This window comes from Solanum verrucosum, unplaced genomic scaffold (genome assembly GCF_900185275.1).
Source record: "Solanum verrucosum unplaced genomic scaffold, falcon-dt-bn FXZP01000261.1, whole genome shotgun sequence".
NCBI lineage: Eukaryota > Viridiplantae > Streptophyta > Magnoliopsida > Solanales > Solanaceae > Solanum > Solanum verrucosum.
The window spans coordinates 3,117,324-3,133,938 of record NW_026019969.1 but is presented as its reverse complement, the minus strand read 5'-3'; the positions used below and the strand labels follow the sequence as shown (position 1 = coordinate 3,133,938).

General features: G+C 36.4%; 3 protein-coding genes across 3 annotated transcripts in view; 1 reads left to right on the top strand and 2 right to left on the bottom strand.

Moving 5' to 3' along the window:
• The window catches only part of LOC125815306 (NAD(P)H:quinone oxidoreductase-like), a 166,483-nt gene that overhangs the window by 11,491 nt on the left and 138,377 nt on the right, over positions 1 to 16,615 (bottom strand). The window lies entirely within an intron of this gene.
• LOC125815268 (phosphatidylinositol 4-phosphate 5-kinase 6-like) lies at positions 1,123 to 5,602 on the top strand. The gene is made up of 8 exons (XM_049494708.1): positions 1,123 to 2,539; positions 2,914 to 3,081; positions 3,319 to 3,484; positions 3,834 to 3,950; positions 4,065 to 4,258; positions 4,471 to 4,616; positions 4,687 to 4,765; positions 4,854 to 5,602. The coding sequence occupies exons 1-8, from the start codon at positions 1,356 to 1,358 to the stop codon at positions 5,140 to 5,142; spliced, it is 2,343 nt and encodes a 780-aa protein (XP_049350665.1). The 5' UTR covers positions 1,123 to 1,355; the 3' UTR covers positions 5,143 to 5,602.
• Positions 7,078 to 13,582, bottom strand: LOC125815286 (uncharacterized). Its single transcript, XM_049494728.1, has 8 exons — positions 13,286 to 13,582; positions 12,912 to 13,196; positions 11,731 to 11,790; positions 11,439 to 11,648; positions 10,593 to 10,711; positions 10,367 to 10,464; positions 7,542 to 7,666; positions 7,078 to 7,465 (listed from the first exon to the last, which is right to left on the bottom strand). The coding sequence occupies exons 1-8, from the start codon at positions 13,514 to 13,516 to the stop codon at positions 7,316 to 7,318; spliced, it is 1,278 nt and encodes a 425-aa protein (XP_049350685.1). The 5' UTR covers positions 13,517 to 13,582; the 3' UTR covers positions 7,078 to 7,315.

Here is a 16,615-nt window from a genome sequence, read left to right as displayed (position 1 = left end):
AAATACTTAGAAATTACAGAAAACGATAAACCAGAACACCTTTTCAATATTATGGTAAAAAGGTCAACAAGATAATTAGGAGTTGTTTGGTTACCGGGATTTGATATAATATATATTTGGTCCTAATTACGATATAAAATATTAAAAATTACATTTATTTAATATATACTTTCTTAATTTTAATTTGTTTGCTCTATTTTTAACTTGACAAAGAATTTTAAAAAGTAAAGAAGAATTTTAAATCTCGTAGTTTAAATTAAAGATATACCAAATTTATCAAAATGTCTTTAATCTTATGGTCTTAATTATATCTCATGAAAAACTAAAATTAAAGAGTTTATCAATTTTTATTTTTTTTAAATAGACTGAAAAATAATATAAGCCTCGACTAAATTTGGATTACGCACGATAGGGTGTATCTCTCCCAACAAGATTTTCTCCAAACTCATAATTTGAATCCAAAACTTCTGATTAGGGATGAAACAGGCTCACCACTACACCACAAGCAACATCGGTTACACCAAAATCTTAATATTATCTATCCCGTATTATATGTGGGGTCAGAAAGCCCTAATTAAAACCGGAAAATAATTTGGGCAACGCATAATGCCTAACATGTCTTTCATTCATCCAATTGTCAGGTGTTTTAGTGGATTTAGGAGCCAATTTCGGAGACAAAGAATACCCTGCTGTTCACCCTTTAGTTGACAAGTTGAAAATTCATATCCAATCACAAATATACGAAATTTATTATTATTATTTTTATTTTTTAAAAAGTAAAAGAACAAGGAGAGATACTAATTTTCTTTTTTTCTTTTTTCCTTTTAATTTAAACACATAAAAAAGAAAAGAGCTTTAACTAAATAAAAAACCAGTCATTGATTTGTTCTGCTCTTTTGCTATTCCATCAACCTAACAACTTCTGTTTCAAAGTATTCCCAATACACCAAATTCCTGAAAAGCTGAAAAAAGGAACAAAAAGATAAATCAAGTTCAGCAAATCAATCTCAGAAACATAGAGAAAAAAATGTTCTTTTATTTTTTTTAATGTGAATTTGCAAAGCCACCCTTTTTTATTTTTTCCAATACAACAGCTAGCTTCTCCATCAATTTGGTAACCAAAGAAAATCCAGACCCTTTTCAAGAAATGAGCCAAAAACATGATATAACAATAAAGATTGGATTTTTTTGTGTTTTTTGATCTTGGGTAGTTATAGAAATGATTGTTGATGTTCATGTGAAGCTCACATTGGTGATTCAAATGAAGATTGATTTGGGGTAAAGGAGGAAGGAAAGGGGTTATTGGTGGAATTCAAAAGGGAAAGGAGAATTTTTAAAGGGATTACTGTTGAGAGATGAACAAAGAATTTAGTGGCATTTTGAAGGCCTGTAGGGATTTCACAGTAAAGAAAGCAACTGCAAAGAAAAGAGCCAAAAACATCATTTTTACAACAATGTCAGTGGCACATGTTGATGATGACCTTGATGCCCCTGGTGAGGTTTATTATGCAGAGAAAATATTGAACAATGGGGATATTTATACGGGGAAATGGAGCGATAACTGCCCCAATGGTCAGGGGAAGTATTTGTGGTCAGATGGTTGTATGTATGTTGGTGATTGGGTTAAAGGGAAGACAATGGGGAAGGGAAAGTTCAGTTGGCCTTCTGGTGCAACCTATGAAGGCAAGTTCAAGAATGGTTATATGGATGGTGAAGGGACTTATACAGGGTGCTCGAATGATACGTACAGAGGTTCTTGGGTGATCAATATGAAACATGGTAAAGGAACAAGGGATTATGTGAATGGAGATCATTATGAAGGAGAATGGCGTCGTGGGCAGCCAGATGGGCAAGGGAGATATCAATGGATCAATGGGAATCAATATATTGGACAATGGAGAAATGGGAAAATGAATGGTAATGGTACAATGATTTGGGCTAGTGGGAATAGGTATGATGGTTCTTGGGAAGATGGATTTCCTAAAGGGAATGGCACGTTTCGATGGGCAGATGGGAGTTTTTATGTTGGTATTTGGAGTAAGGATTCTAGGGAGCAGAGTGGGACTTATTATCCTTCAGGTTCACGAACAGGTACTTTCGATTGGGATCCTCAGGATGTGTATTCAAATGATCTACTAGGATGTCAGATTAGTCCAGGTGAAAGAATATCAGCTTACCCTTCACAAAAGATGGTTACTTGGCCATGTGAAGGGGAATTTCTGCAGAAGTTGCCAATAGCAAAGACTCCAAAAGCAAATAATGCAAGGCCTAAGCGAAATTCTGTGGATGGGAGGTTGAGCAATGGAGATGGCAGCTACAGTTGGGGGTCAGAAACTGATGCAGCTTCAAACAGTGTATATTCAGATCAACCAAGAGAGTCAAGTGAAGAATCCAGAAGCATTCGAACTGATGATTCAGATAATTCAAGAGGATTTCAACCACATTGCATCAAAATTCAACCCAACAAGAAGCCAGGAACAACAATATCGAAAGGGCATAAAAACTATGACCTCATGCTTAATTTGCAGCTGGGAATAAGGTATTCATTTGAATTGAATAAAACCATTTTATTTATTTATTTTGGGTCTAAAGTTGTTGATTTTATTGCTAACAACTGTTGTTCTTGTGGCTCTTAATCCTATCTTCATTGTATTTGGGAAAATAAATAAGGAATAAAAGATCAAGTTGGTTAAATCTCTATTGATGGTTTTGGACCGTTACACACGAATTCCTTTTTGGGATCTTTACCTTATACTATTATTTTTGGTAGCAAGGATTCTTTACTGGATGCACAAATATAAGTTTTCGAGTATCTAAGAAGGACAACTTGCATTTTCCATAGCAGTGCTTTTAGATCTTTATATCCTTTTTCAATATCTTGCTGCTTGTAGCTCATTTATGGTGCCATCTCAGACATTCTGTAGGAAGGCCTGCTCCAGCTACATCACTTGATCTCAGAGCTACAGCTTTTGACACGAAAGAAAAGGTGTGGACAAAGTTCCCTACAGAAGGATCCAAGCATACTCCTCCACACCAGTCGTGTGAGTTCAAGTGGAAGGATTACTGCCCGTTAGTTTTCAGGTTGAGTTTATACACTTTACTCTCATATAAATGGACTATTTTGAATGCTCCATTAACATATCTTAATTCAAAAATGCATAACTGAGGCGAAGTTTGAGTACTTCTCAGCTTAATGTGTTGTTGCAGTTCCATTGCATTGCACATGCACAGTCAATTGACACATCAGAATAGCTTGGAGAATATTTCAACATTATAACATCAGTTGAATTTAATCTGAAAATATAACTATGTTTTCAGGACCCTTAGGAAACTGTTTAAAGTGGATCCAGCTGATTACATGATATCTATATGTGGAAATGATGCACTTCGAGAGCTCTCATCCCCGGGAAAAAGTGGAAGCTTTTTTTACTTGACCAACGATGACAAGTACATGATCAAGACCTTAAAGAAGGCAGAAGTAAAAGTAAGTAAAATTTCTGCTTGTCGATTGTTAGAATGAAAATCTTTGCAGTCTGAATCCTTTTTTCCTTTCACCTTTATACTGAATACTTATGTAGAATGCTCAGTATCATTGATAAGCCTCTGTACTGATGCCTAGTTATTAGTAATCAAATTTCATTTCAGTATCTTTGTGAATTTTCTAAACATAGTTGTCATCAAAACTACAGTCTAGAACCAGACATTGTTGTCTTTCAAGTAATCAATCTAGCCAATAATCTCTTGCAAAGCATGGTGGAATCGTATCTCACATATTTTCTCTGTTTACTTAAACATTTCTACGATTTAATGGGGCTTCGTTCACACAACTGCAGGTTCTTTTAGGAATGCTTCCAGCTTATTACAATCATGTTCGAGCATTTGAGAACACTCTAGTTACTAAATTTTTTGGCCTTCATTGTGTGAAATTGACTGGACCTGCCCAGAAGAAGGTATATGAGACAACTAGAACTATGTGTTTTGACGAGTTCATGCTTTTGTTGCATCGAGTTTGTCTGTCGTTTTTTTATTAATCGAGTTTGTCCTTAATAACAACTGATGAGCAGGTTCGCTTTGTCATAATGGGGAACTTGTTCTGTACTGAGTATGCCATTCACAGACGTTTTGACTTGAAAGGTTCTTCCCATGGCCGCGTCACTGAGAAATCTGAATCTCAAATTGACTCCACTACTACTCTCAAGGACCTGGATCTCAATTTTATATTCAGGCTTCAGAAAGTTTGGTTCCAAGAGTTCTGCAGGTGGCTTTTTCTTCGCTTTCTCTGTTATTTAAAAGAATGATTTTTTCTACAATGGTGACAGACATCATAAATCTTCCCAGAAGAGCTTTATGCTTTGATGTTCGGTCATAGACATGTAACCATTGTAGCTTAAGCCAGTGTAAAACTGAACTCCAAATTTTACCTTCAGTTTTGCTCCTTTTACAAAGTATGCTGAACATTCTATTCCACAGGCAAGTGGACCGCGACTGTGACTTCCTTGAACAGGAGAGAATTATGGACTACAGTCTTTTGGTGGGAGTTCACTTTCGAGAAGTTTCAGGTTCTGGTGAACCAGTCACAACTGAGACGCGTAATTCTGGAGTTCGGACTCCTACTGGTATACATGTCTTTCCACACTCGTTTCATGATAAATGAAGGAGGATTTTCATTTCTTCTTTCTGTTTCAGCTAATGCAGACCAGAGTGGTGATGTATCAACTCCTCGAATTTCCAGGGCTGACATGGATCTTCTTTTTGATCCTTCAGGGTAAACTACACTCATGAGGATATCATTTGTCAATTTTTTCAATGGATTTTGACTGGACAACCTATTTTTCTCCCTTGGGTGTTGGCAGGTGGGCTTCCATTAGATTGGGTATCAACATGCCAGCAAAGGCTGAATTAACAGTAAGAAGAAGCGATTTCGAGGCACAGCTAGTGGGAGAGCCTACAGGGCAGTATTATGATGTCATCGTATTCTTTAGTATAATCGATATACTACAGAATTATGACATTAGCAAGAAGCTGGAACATGCATATAAAGCATTTCAATATGATCCAACCTCAATCTCCGCAGTTGATCCCAAGCAGTATTCAAAACGTTTTCGGGACTTCATATTACAAGTTTTTGCAGAAGACACCTGAGATTTCAGAAAAGCTAGTAGGCCTTCCACGGTATTCGCTGAGGTAACCATGCTAACCACACAACAGTGATGAGAACTATATGGTCATGAAAGCTCGGACACTTGCTCCTGGAATGAGGGGTTCTGGCTATGTGCCCCATCAAGACAAGCAGCCATGGCAAAAGAAGGGCACTGAACTTTCTTTTTCCTTTATTTTTCTATATAGTTACATGCATATAATCCATAACTCAGAAAGGCATAGATTAGTTCTGTGAGTAAATGTCCAGCCATGTAATTTTTAAGCCTGCCTGACCCAATTGTACATGAAAATAGAAGGGTGAAGCTGAGGTAGGGTGGATTTTTCTTGCAAACCATTTTTTTAATCTAGAGTGACGAGTCTCTAGAAATCTACTTATGGAATAAACATGTATAGTGCGTCAAAGGGGAAAAAGAGGAAATTGGAAGTCTTTAATTTGGGCAAAATGTTACACTTTTCTACAATAATTGTAACAAGTCTTAAACCACCCAATCTTCATCTATCGGGTCAGGGCCTCATGCTAGCATACTTGTGTGTGAGCATGCTCGTTTAACAAATTTCTCTAGGAAAACACGAGAAAATTGTTCCCAAGTCAAAGGAGGAGACCCTGCTGGTCTGATCCGATATAAGTTCTCCACCACTGCCAGGCTGACCCAAACATCTGAAAGGCAGTGTAGTCAACTCCATGTGACTCGACTTGGAGTAATGGAGGACGACAATTTTGGATAACAATACATAGCAAGTTAGGTACGAGCTGTTTTCCACTTTCTTGATTGCAATTGTAACATCAAGATAAAAAAACACTCTTTATCTCGAGGACATATAAAGATTACCAATTCAAGGGAAAGGTCCTTGTTGTTAACTATAGAGGGATGCACAAATGAATCTTATTTTAAGCGCTCATACTTAGCTTGGATAATGCTCTCTTACGGGGCAGCAAAAGTATGATAAGAGTAAGAGCAATCCACTGAGTATTAGTCTGAGTCTGACCAACTCGATTTACTTGGATGTCAATAGAGTCTTAAGGAAATGAATATAACAGATGATCTGTTGCAAGATTTTGAATGGAAAATGTTAGTAAGTCTTAACTGAGGAGAAATTGGCCGACTTCCAAGTTTGAAATTGTCTTACATTGGTTTATAAAAATACTGATTCTATGAACATGTGTGCACGCCATATAGCTATGAATCAGTAGTGGGAGAGTGGGTTGCATTGAACTCTCATACTATCAATTTGATATGTTAGAAAAAGTTCTCTCTTAATAAAAAAGTTGACTAAACCTTGTCAAGAAGAAATTTTTTAAAATCAAAACATGAGCACAAAGTTAGCATGCCTTGAAGTGGAGGACCACTAAAGGTTGTAGTGGGGGTATAGACTATAGAGGCCTTGATTTCAAAACCTAAAAACAAAAAGGGGCGGTTTATCTACAAATTTTGAAAAAAAATAATTCAACAAAATAAATACATTAGAGAAAGTTTTTTCAATTATATTATAAAATCTGTAAATCAAACAAAAATCAGATACGAATCTCATATCCTGTTGGAACCCTCTACTCTTTATAATAATTGAATATTGTAAATTATATAGTGATTTGATGCAAAGTTTGATTGATTGCAAGTCTTAATTGCTCACATGTGCTCTAGTTAATAGTACTACTGCCGACAAGCTCGATCTCTCAAGAAATTGGAACAAAGACATTTGTTTGTTGTCTTAATTCCGAATATTTTGACAGCTATATAATATATAAATCCCTAAAAATTACCAGAGCCAATAAAAAAGAAAGAAAATAGAAGAGGGCTATCAGATCAATTAGAAATAGGTGACACAACCCCTTACAGGAAAGTTAAAATTGTTAAAATTCAATTAAAGAAGAGCTAAGTAGAGTTTCGGCTTGATTTTTTTGTCATTACAGACATATTATGCCACGAAGCATTTTATTATTCCATTGGTTAATTGGAATCGTTAATCATAATTTTATTAGTTACAGGACTAGCATTTCCTATACACATGACACTGAATTTTGTGTTACATTTAATCTATTCTTTGATACATTAGTTACAGTATCCTACAAAGGATTTGTCCATTTTTAGATCCTTCGGAGGGGTAGATTCCACAAGTGAATACTTAAAATACACCCGAACCTGCTTATCATGAAGTGTTACCAGGGCTCAGAGTTGTTGCGCAGGAAACTTTTGTTATCTGTGGGGGGAGACCAACCTTCCTCCATCAAGATAAGGTTAAGGCGAATCATTAATTTCTCCAGAGCTTCTTCTTCCTCCACATTATCAATCAAATCAAGCGATTCCTTCTGCATTATGCAATTTTCCAAAGTTAGTCAATGATAAAAATAAAGACGAAACAGTCACCTAAGCAGAGAAAACTACCTGACCATCCTGGTACACTGTGAGGTACTGGAGCGCTTCCTTATAAAATCCACAATGGTAGAGTAGAGCGCCATAATCCCTCAATTCCTTTGGATCAGTTTGCAAGAGGATAAGACGTTCACATGCTGACAAGAGAACAATGATCATAACAGGCAAAGATAGACCAGACTAATTGTGAAGTTCTGACAACAAGACAACTTAGTAATAAAAGGGCTCTGGGATATCACAAGAAAACACGTTAGAACTTCAAACTGAATTGATATAGCCATACTGGGAAACATTTTTATCACTTTGAAGGAGTAATCCAAACATCCCTCAGTTCTTTAGATTAGTTTGGAAAAACATATCAACCATCAAAAAAAGGCTGAATTTGGTTTCCGGTCAGCTCACCATAATTTCTTATCAGCGGAAATATTAAAATGGAAGTGAAACATGAAGTAATCGTCTTCCAGCCTATTTTTGGACCAAATGAGCTGCCTTGATACACTGTCGATGGCTGCCCTAATACCCCCTCCTACCACCCTTTTTAGAAGAAACAAGATACAAAAAAAAGTGGGTGTCTTTTCCATGCAGGGAAAGTTCATCTGTATTTCTCCTCAAAAACCTTTGATCTTTCTTATCAAACATAGTCATTGAATTTAATAGGTCGGGTGGGATCGAAATACAAATGAGCTGAATTCCCTAAGGAATATTACTCATTAAACAGAACCAAAGTTTTTGCTTTTTCAGTAAGTTTTTAAACAAGATCCAGGTATGCATCCTTTTAGAGCAGTATAAGTCCAAAATAATCACTGTCGGAGATTAGGATGAAGCCTGCTCCACTGGAGTCATGAAGAAGAAACTTGACAGCAGGCATCTGGCTTAAATATACCTTCAACTATGCAATGTGGAATTTGACAGATGATCATGCACCGTGGAGGGAGGTGAAAGTGGAAAAATTTGGAATCATGAAAAAAGGCTGAAGGAGTGATCCTGACAGCTGAAAACTTGAGCAAATGAAGAACTAGTTATGTTAGTTGGTGTTTTATGTGCAAAAATTCAGGCAAAGACGTGAACAACCTACTTCTGTCTTGCCGACTAGCTATGTACTTCTGGTGTGAGGGAGGTCTTGAGATGGTTCAGAACACAATGAACAATGTCAGGTACTGATCTTTCTTTTTTCAGATTCATTTACCTTTATGGGCATGCAAGCTCTTCTTCTACTTCTGGTAGGGGTTCAAAATCTTAGACCCCTTTCCCTTTAGCTTATTCTATATGGAACACTAAAGTTCCTCAAAGAAGGTTTTCCCATCCTCCTCAATTTCTAAGAACTAAGTAACTCATCGCAATGACTTCAGACTTGAAGGTTCAAATATAAAAGAGTGGTTCTCTCAGTTATTGTTTGCATGCGCAGTGATATTGACGAAAATTGTGTGCATATCCTTTTGCATTGCTCATTTACTTAGGACTGCAGAAGAGATTGTTTGGAGTATCATATGAAGCAGTTGTATGCTTCCTTGTTAAACTAATGTGCTGCTCAGAAGTCACTTGAAAAGGCTGATGATATGCTCATGTCACCGCCAATAAACGGCAGATATACCAGAATACATGTCACACTGGAGTCCAGGACGAACCCTTGTAACAGAGTGAAGGATCAAGGAAGAGAAATGCAGGTATATTTTTACAACATCATGCTCTTTTGGCTATAACGTGGCTTGTTTAGTTCAAAGGAAATGCACGACTACTTCAACAAAAATGTTCGCTTCACTTGGCATGGCATGTGGATGTGGTCCTAGAACAATGTTATTTTTGGAGTGACATACTGGTAGAGTTGCAACACATTTGGAAGGCTCTGGTATTAGATTATCTAGTTTAATTTGCTAGTACTTTCTGTTTGCTTCAGGTGCAGCCTACTCTCCAAACAATAGATTTTATTTTTAGAAATAACAAAGATTAGCATACCTTCTCTCCAAACAATAGATTTTATTTTTAGAAATAACAAAGATTAGCATACCTTCTCTCCAAACAATAGATTTTATTTTTAGAAATAACAAAGATTAGCATACCTTCTCTTGATATTGTGCCGCCAAATATGGCACATAAGTACACCTGAACCTACTCCTAACTACTGTATCCCTATTCTCATCAGATAGAAATCAATACTGCAACAAAAAAAAAAAAAAATCCAATAGTAACTATTTACAGAACATACTAAGCTGCCTTATTTTTAGCAACAAACATGTTCTTGAAAAACTCACCCCTCATATCTACAGAGTGCTATAGAAATTTACAAAGATAATATGAACGGCTAGATTTATTGGAGTGTCATCCAAGGGTGTGTTTGGTATGGAGGAAACATTTTCAATTTTCACATGTTCAGTTGGCCAAAAAAAATTCGGCAACAATTTCTCTAGGAAAAATAATTCCTTAAAAATGAGGAAAATGACCTCCCTAATGGAAGTAGGCAAAACAAGTTCTACAAGTGGCATTCCACATTGATTGTATCCTGCTCACCCTCCAACACACCGCATCTTCAACTCCAGCCTCACTACCCTACACCCCCACCTCCCATAGTGTTTATCTAGATTATACACAAATATTTTTAGGATAATATTTTTTGCTTACATACCGAACACAAGAAAATAAGTAAGAAACCGACTTATTTTCCTAGAAAACACTTTCCATGGAAAACATTTTCCTTCGTACCGAACACACCCCAAATGTACAACTATTACTTATCAAAATTGAAGCGTACAATGGTTATGCCTTAATGGAGCCGATAACAATTCTTAAAAATATAACACTACTTTTTCATGGGAAAGAGGGAAAAACTTGAATGCACATACCAGAGAGTGCACGTCTCATGTCCCCAAAACGAACACTGGTCCAAACACCACGCTCTAGCCGATGCAGAGCAGCCTTGACAGATGCAAGCTCGAATGCACTGCATGGAGAATGATATAAGAAGGATGGGTTGCAAAATAAGAAATGATATAAAAAGATGGGCAAACAAGTGTAGTCTTATAGTATAAGAAGGGAATTTAGGGATGGATTTTGCAACTTCTGAAACACCTTTCATCGGAATCATTGGTACTTTCTGAACAGTTGGCAGCTCGTGCTGCTCTCAGGAAAGGACTCTTAGTATGATCAAGCTGAAATGGCCAGAAAGCATCCTTCAAATCTTTCAGCATCTGTATACGGACATGGAGCAACTATTAGAAGAATTAAACAAATGGAAGCACATACAATTTTAAGTCTATTGGAAATAGCCTCTCTACCTCACCTCTAAGGTAGAGGGAAGGTTTGCGTACACTCTACCCTCCCCAGATCTCACCCCATGGGAATACACTAGGTATGTTGTTGTTGACAATTAGATGGAGAGCTTTTCGAAATATGACAGCAAGAAAATGTAATTACATTGAAGGCACATTGTGAAATGAAGATTAGCGATATTGTCCAAAAGTAGCTTTACCAGGTTTCTCTTAGAATATCTTCTCAGTCGTGGAAACGGAACGAGCAGTAACAGTATACCTCTTACGTAAGTAAATCAACTGTCCCAAACGATCCCAGAAAAAGGTGCCAGCGACATAAAAGCGAAGCAACCAAAAGATAACTCAGCTAATAAGGGTATGATAAAGTAAAAGCAGTATCTAACTCTTTCAATCAGTTACAAAATCAGGTCAAATAACTATATAATGAAGTTGTTGATTGATATGTGGAACAATTAGCCATCTCTAATGAAAAATATTGACTGAAGTGTATTAGAAAACCACAAACAGCTTTGAAACATCTCCTCTTTCTCATATAAAAGGAAACAGAATTCTTTGGATACATTAGAACACACATTTAATAAATGATAAGTCAATGAAAGAAAATAAAATGGAAGTACATTCAATCACACTCTTCAGGGGAATTTACCTCCTCTAGCAATGATTGTGTAGTCATGACATGTGATTGATCAGATTCTTTAGTTTTTTGTTTGCAGTAGCCTCGAGGAGTGCTCGAAGAATCATGAGGGAAGAAAACCTCAATATCAAAACTTAAAAATCCCCACAAGCGCAGCATCTTCAATATCTCTGAGTATAAAAGGGAAAGTAGTGAAGCAGAACCACTGCGATGTGTTAAAACCTGAAGTAAAGCAAAAATTGTAGGTTTAACATGAAGGCTATAGTTTGTATACACAATAAATAGAAGCGGGAAAGGGGCACACTGAGTGAAGATAAAGAGCACGTGGTTCTGATTGATTTGTCACACCAGTCCTTCGGAAACCCTGTGAATTGAACCATATCAGGATTTTGAAAGATAATGTCAATCAACAGAGGAAGTAAGACCAACCATAGACTTAATCAAGCAAACAGTATATCCTACCAACAAATTAAGGGAAAACATGCAAGCAAGAAGATACAATATCTAGTTGAAATATTCAACAGGTTTCCGATAACAGAATTAAAAAAACAATCAAGTCCATGTTGCTCTCATGAAATATTGCACCACAATCAGATTAAATAATATTTGTGCCATAGTCATGAAAATGGAACTTCTTTAGTGAGTAACTATTTTGCAGTCTTATCTAGTTGAATGGCATAGACAGGTTATTTGTATCTGATCCCCATAGGATTCTTGTGCAAGACTTTTTCAAGTAAAATGCAAAAAATCAAAATTTCCCTGATTCTTGTTGAAAATTGCATCCTCCCTTTGCCTAGCTGTAACTCTTTCCACTATGTATGTCTTTTAGTGTGGCGTATATATGTCCCCTTCCCATTGACTAAAAGCAAACTGTGGGAAAAGAAGGTAATTCCCCAGGAGAGCCATCTTTCAATATTTGAAGTATTTCACAAATGGTCCACCTTTCCAGCTTTATATGATAATGGGAAAGGGTGAAGTTGTGAACATAGTATCAAATTCAACCAGATAAGGTTCAGACAAAGATCACAATTGATATGTGCAGTTTCAATTGTTGCTTGCAACTCCAACTAACTTTTTACTCCTCACCTCTCTTATAAGAAACATCCAAGTGATGAATCGAGTCTTGAATCACTGCTGTAAATGACAAGTTCACTTAACTCAGTAATAATGGTCATTCATGGCAGTATGGAACAGAATGTTGAAGTAGAAATTTTCTACAAGATTGGAAAAAATCTGTCTAGTGCCATGCTTCTTATGCTAAAAAAAAGAGAAGAAGAACTATATTAATCTCCCACTTGATGGTACCATTCAATGAAGCAGGTAAGCTTCTTTCTTCGTATCAAATATACAATATAAGGCTGTGAAGCAGTTTACAATTGATCAATAAGCATTCATTTCCAAACAGATACAGGGAACTTAACAGATAACTAAAACAGATTAACTCGATTCGAAGCAACATGATAGAAATCAAATAAACTTAATTACCTTATTAACGTACAAATACTTTTCTAAACAGTGAATGAAGTGTTCCGGAGAGGATGTAAAAGAAGAGCTATATCGCGAGCAGTATCCCATTGAAAGATGATCCAATCTCTCCAAGAAATCATCAACAGGGAGCGGAACAGAGGAATGCGAAACTAGGGAATCATCCTCAGCTGCTATATAAAGAGCAGCTTTTCCTAAATCAACCCCTCTATTTATGCAAATACTAGTTTCTCTCTCAATATTTGATAATTTTCGAACTTGTGAGCAGAATCCTTCTCTCGCTATCTGTTAATGATCACACATTCATATAAAACTAAGTAAATCAAACAAGATATGAATCTAATGGAAAATTGATCGAAAACAAAAATACATACACGGGCATGGGTAGTATTGACACCAGACGCATCGAGAGCATCATGAAGAACAAATTTGAGATCATTTTTCGAGGATCCGGGGCCGAGTCCAGGAGTAAATTGAGAATTGCTGCAATATATCGTGAAGCCAGCAAGGGAGGAGGTGCTAGTGTTGGAAGATGAGAGATTGAAGAATCTTCCAGAAGGATAGACATAGGCTCCACAAAGCCATTGACAAGACAAACTACTCATAGCTTCCCACTTTCTCTGTTAGGAAGAAATTCTTTAGAAATTGAATGAATTTTGCATATCCTCTTTTTAGTTAGAAAAACAAAATGATAGATATCCAGGTAGGAGAAATATCTGCTATATGGCGGCCCTCATGCTTTTCTCGTTTAACATTATAAACAAATTTATTAAAAAATATTTTATTTAGACAATGAATTTAGCCCTATTTCAATTAAACAATTTGTAAAAATTTCATTCTTAGAGAAATGTCCACAATTAAAAGGTATGACATATTTTATGTTTGAACTTGCCTACTACAAATGAAAACACACATTATATTATTTAAGAGGGTAACAAAAATACTCAATGAAGAGTTAAATTGTTCAATCGAAAATGGCGCTTGGTTACAAATTTAAGACTATGTATTAAGCACTCTACTTTTTTCAGAGGCTAGTGTTTTTTTCTGAAATAAAAAGTTGGGGTTAGGATTATGTTGGTCTTAATATTATTATATGTATAGCTATGAATACAAAAGTCCTCCATGAAAGATTATCAGACTCGTATTTTTCATTGAGGTATTCACTAGATTTTTTTTCTCCATTTCTGAGAGCTGGGAAAGGTAAATGCTAGTTATGTTCTTTCTTCCCTGCCATCAACTAACCAAAGGAAAATAAGCAAACAATAAGACACAGAAATGGAAATAGTAACAAAATAGAGAAAAAGAAGAAGTTATCAATCATCATCAATGCCAGTAGCGGTGGATTACTAAGGCTCTTCTGGGCTAAGCCTCCGTTGCCAAACAGCCTTGAAAGGGACTCTGTTGAAAATTCTAGTATAAGTTAAGGACTAAACTATATACACAAGAACCTTTCTAACTGCCAATTTGTCAACATGCACATTTTGTTTTACCATAAGTTAACACAAGGCGGCCAAGTTAACTATACAACTATCCAAACAAAGGAGAAGATCAACCAACTGATGGTGCTGGAGAAGCAATCTTGGGGACACGAGGTGGAGGCGGCTTCTTGAAGTACTTTTCATTGAAACTCTCAGCCTTATCAGGATATTTTGATCTGACAAAGTTCTCCAGACATTTCCGGGTGGAGAAATCTTGCTTGGCACCATCAGTAGAGACGACGTAGAAGCATCTAGTATCCTGGAAGTTTGTATGTTTGCTCACCTGTTTTACACAGATTAAATCTTAGGTCATAGAAACTTGAAACTTAAAAGTCATAAAATGCTCAAAGTAACTTTGACACATGTAAGATAAAACCGCAACTAAGATCATGCTAGCAACAAGATTAAAAATAAAGTTCCCATAGATGCAGGAGATAATGTGATTAAACACTTCCACTGAAATTTCAATGGAATACACTGTGCATTAGAAGCAAATGACATAACAGGGGAGCACTGGGCAAGTAGGGACCAATGCATTTGACCTGGAGAGTAAAAGGAAGAAGCAAAAGAAGTAACCATCCAAATCTGAACACAATGACAACAATCATTTTCTTAGCGAATGAGACCTGTCCTCCGGAAAAAAAGATTCGCACAGGGAGGAGGAACTTGGACAAGACTAGATCCACAAAGAACATAATGTGTACTGTGGGCACACACACATGCAATAGTTCTTAGAAAAGAATACAACAGAATAATAACCTAAAATGCAAAATATGCTCATTGACTTTGCATATGAGACCTAACGGTTTGAAGTTCCTAAATTATGATGATTTTTTTTTCACCGATTTGGATGGGAAAACTCAGAAGATATCTAACAAACCACCTGTAGCTCAGTGGATGGAGCGAGCGTCTGTTTCCTAAGCAGAAGGCATAGATTCGACCCCTACCTGTGATACACCTTATTATTTTTATGCTCAAGATGTAGGAAGGACTCAGAGAACAACACTCTTATCTTTTTTTGCATAGTGAAATCAGTCATCACCTGTGCAAGCTTTTTCTAAACATGAAAGGAATCAAACAGACAATGCCAAGATCAACTGGGGAGCTGTTGGAATAGTCTGGGTAGCATCATGTCAAAGAAGAAGACATGGAAAATAGTTCCTGCTTGCATACGGTGTACCATATGGAAGGAAAGAAATTCAAAATGTATTGAGGACAACTACAGTTCTTTTCAGAAGATTAAAATGTTATGCTGCTTCTTTTTCTTTTTATGGGTTTGTACGTACAGCATCTAGCACTGCCTTTGTACTAATGATATATTGACAAAAATCATTGTCTTCCTCAATAACTCGGAAGATATCTATGTGATAAGTTAGAAATTTCGGTTTTCGTGTAGGACCTACTTGCAACTCCCACCAACCCCAAAATTATAAAAAGTACCACATCCATTTCAAGAGGAAAGAATTTAGGTGAAAATGTTAGAACTTAGAATTAGGTGAGAACTGTGAAAGACAAAAAAGTTGGATGAAAACATGAGAAAGTGGGTTCCAATGTATTTTTTGCTAGTGTTATCTGTTGATTTATATTTATGAGAGTGGGCATTACTTTGAGAACGACTATAGAAAAAGGAAGGTGGACATTCACTTGAAGACTAAATAAAACAAGTTCAGCATCCAAGTCTGTCTTTTCTACATCCCCTAAATTGTTTGTGTTACTAGTTCTCTGAACATAGCTTTTTATGAACTACTTGGTGCCTTCCACACTCTGACTGTTACTGCTTTGACGGCTAAAAGTTGTATAGATTGATGAAATGATTTAATTCCGTGAATTTGAATCCTTGAAGAGAAGTTCTCCAATAATAGAAGTGGGCAGACTCAAATTGGATAAGTAGAACATAACTGAATAACAAAAGTTACTCAAGCAAGTACTGACTAACCAAAAGCTCAAGTCTAATGGCAACCAGGAAAAAACTTAATTCTAAAGGCATAGCTAACACAAGGTTTTCAGTCTCTTCAGACCAATTGGTACAACTTCCAGCACAGAAAGCAGCAAATTCTGCAAACATGAGCAAATATACTGACGTTGCATTATTCACTTGGCTGAAACATTCTATCATGTCACAAATGCTCATACGATCAATTGGAATATGATGAGCTGACAACCACTGGTATCAATACTAATGAACAACTTGAAGAAAGCTGTACAGAAAACAATTATATCATATGC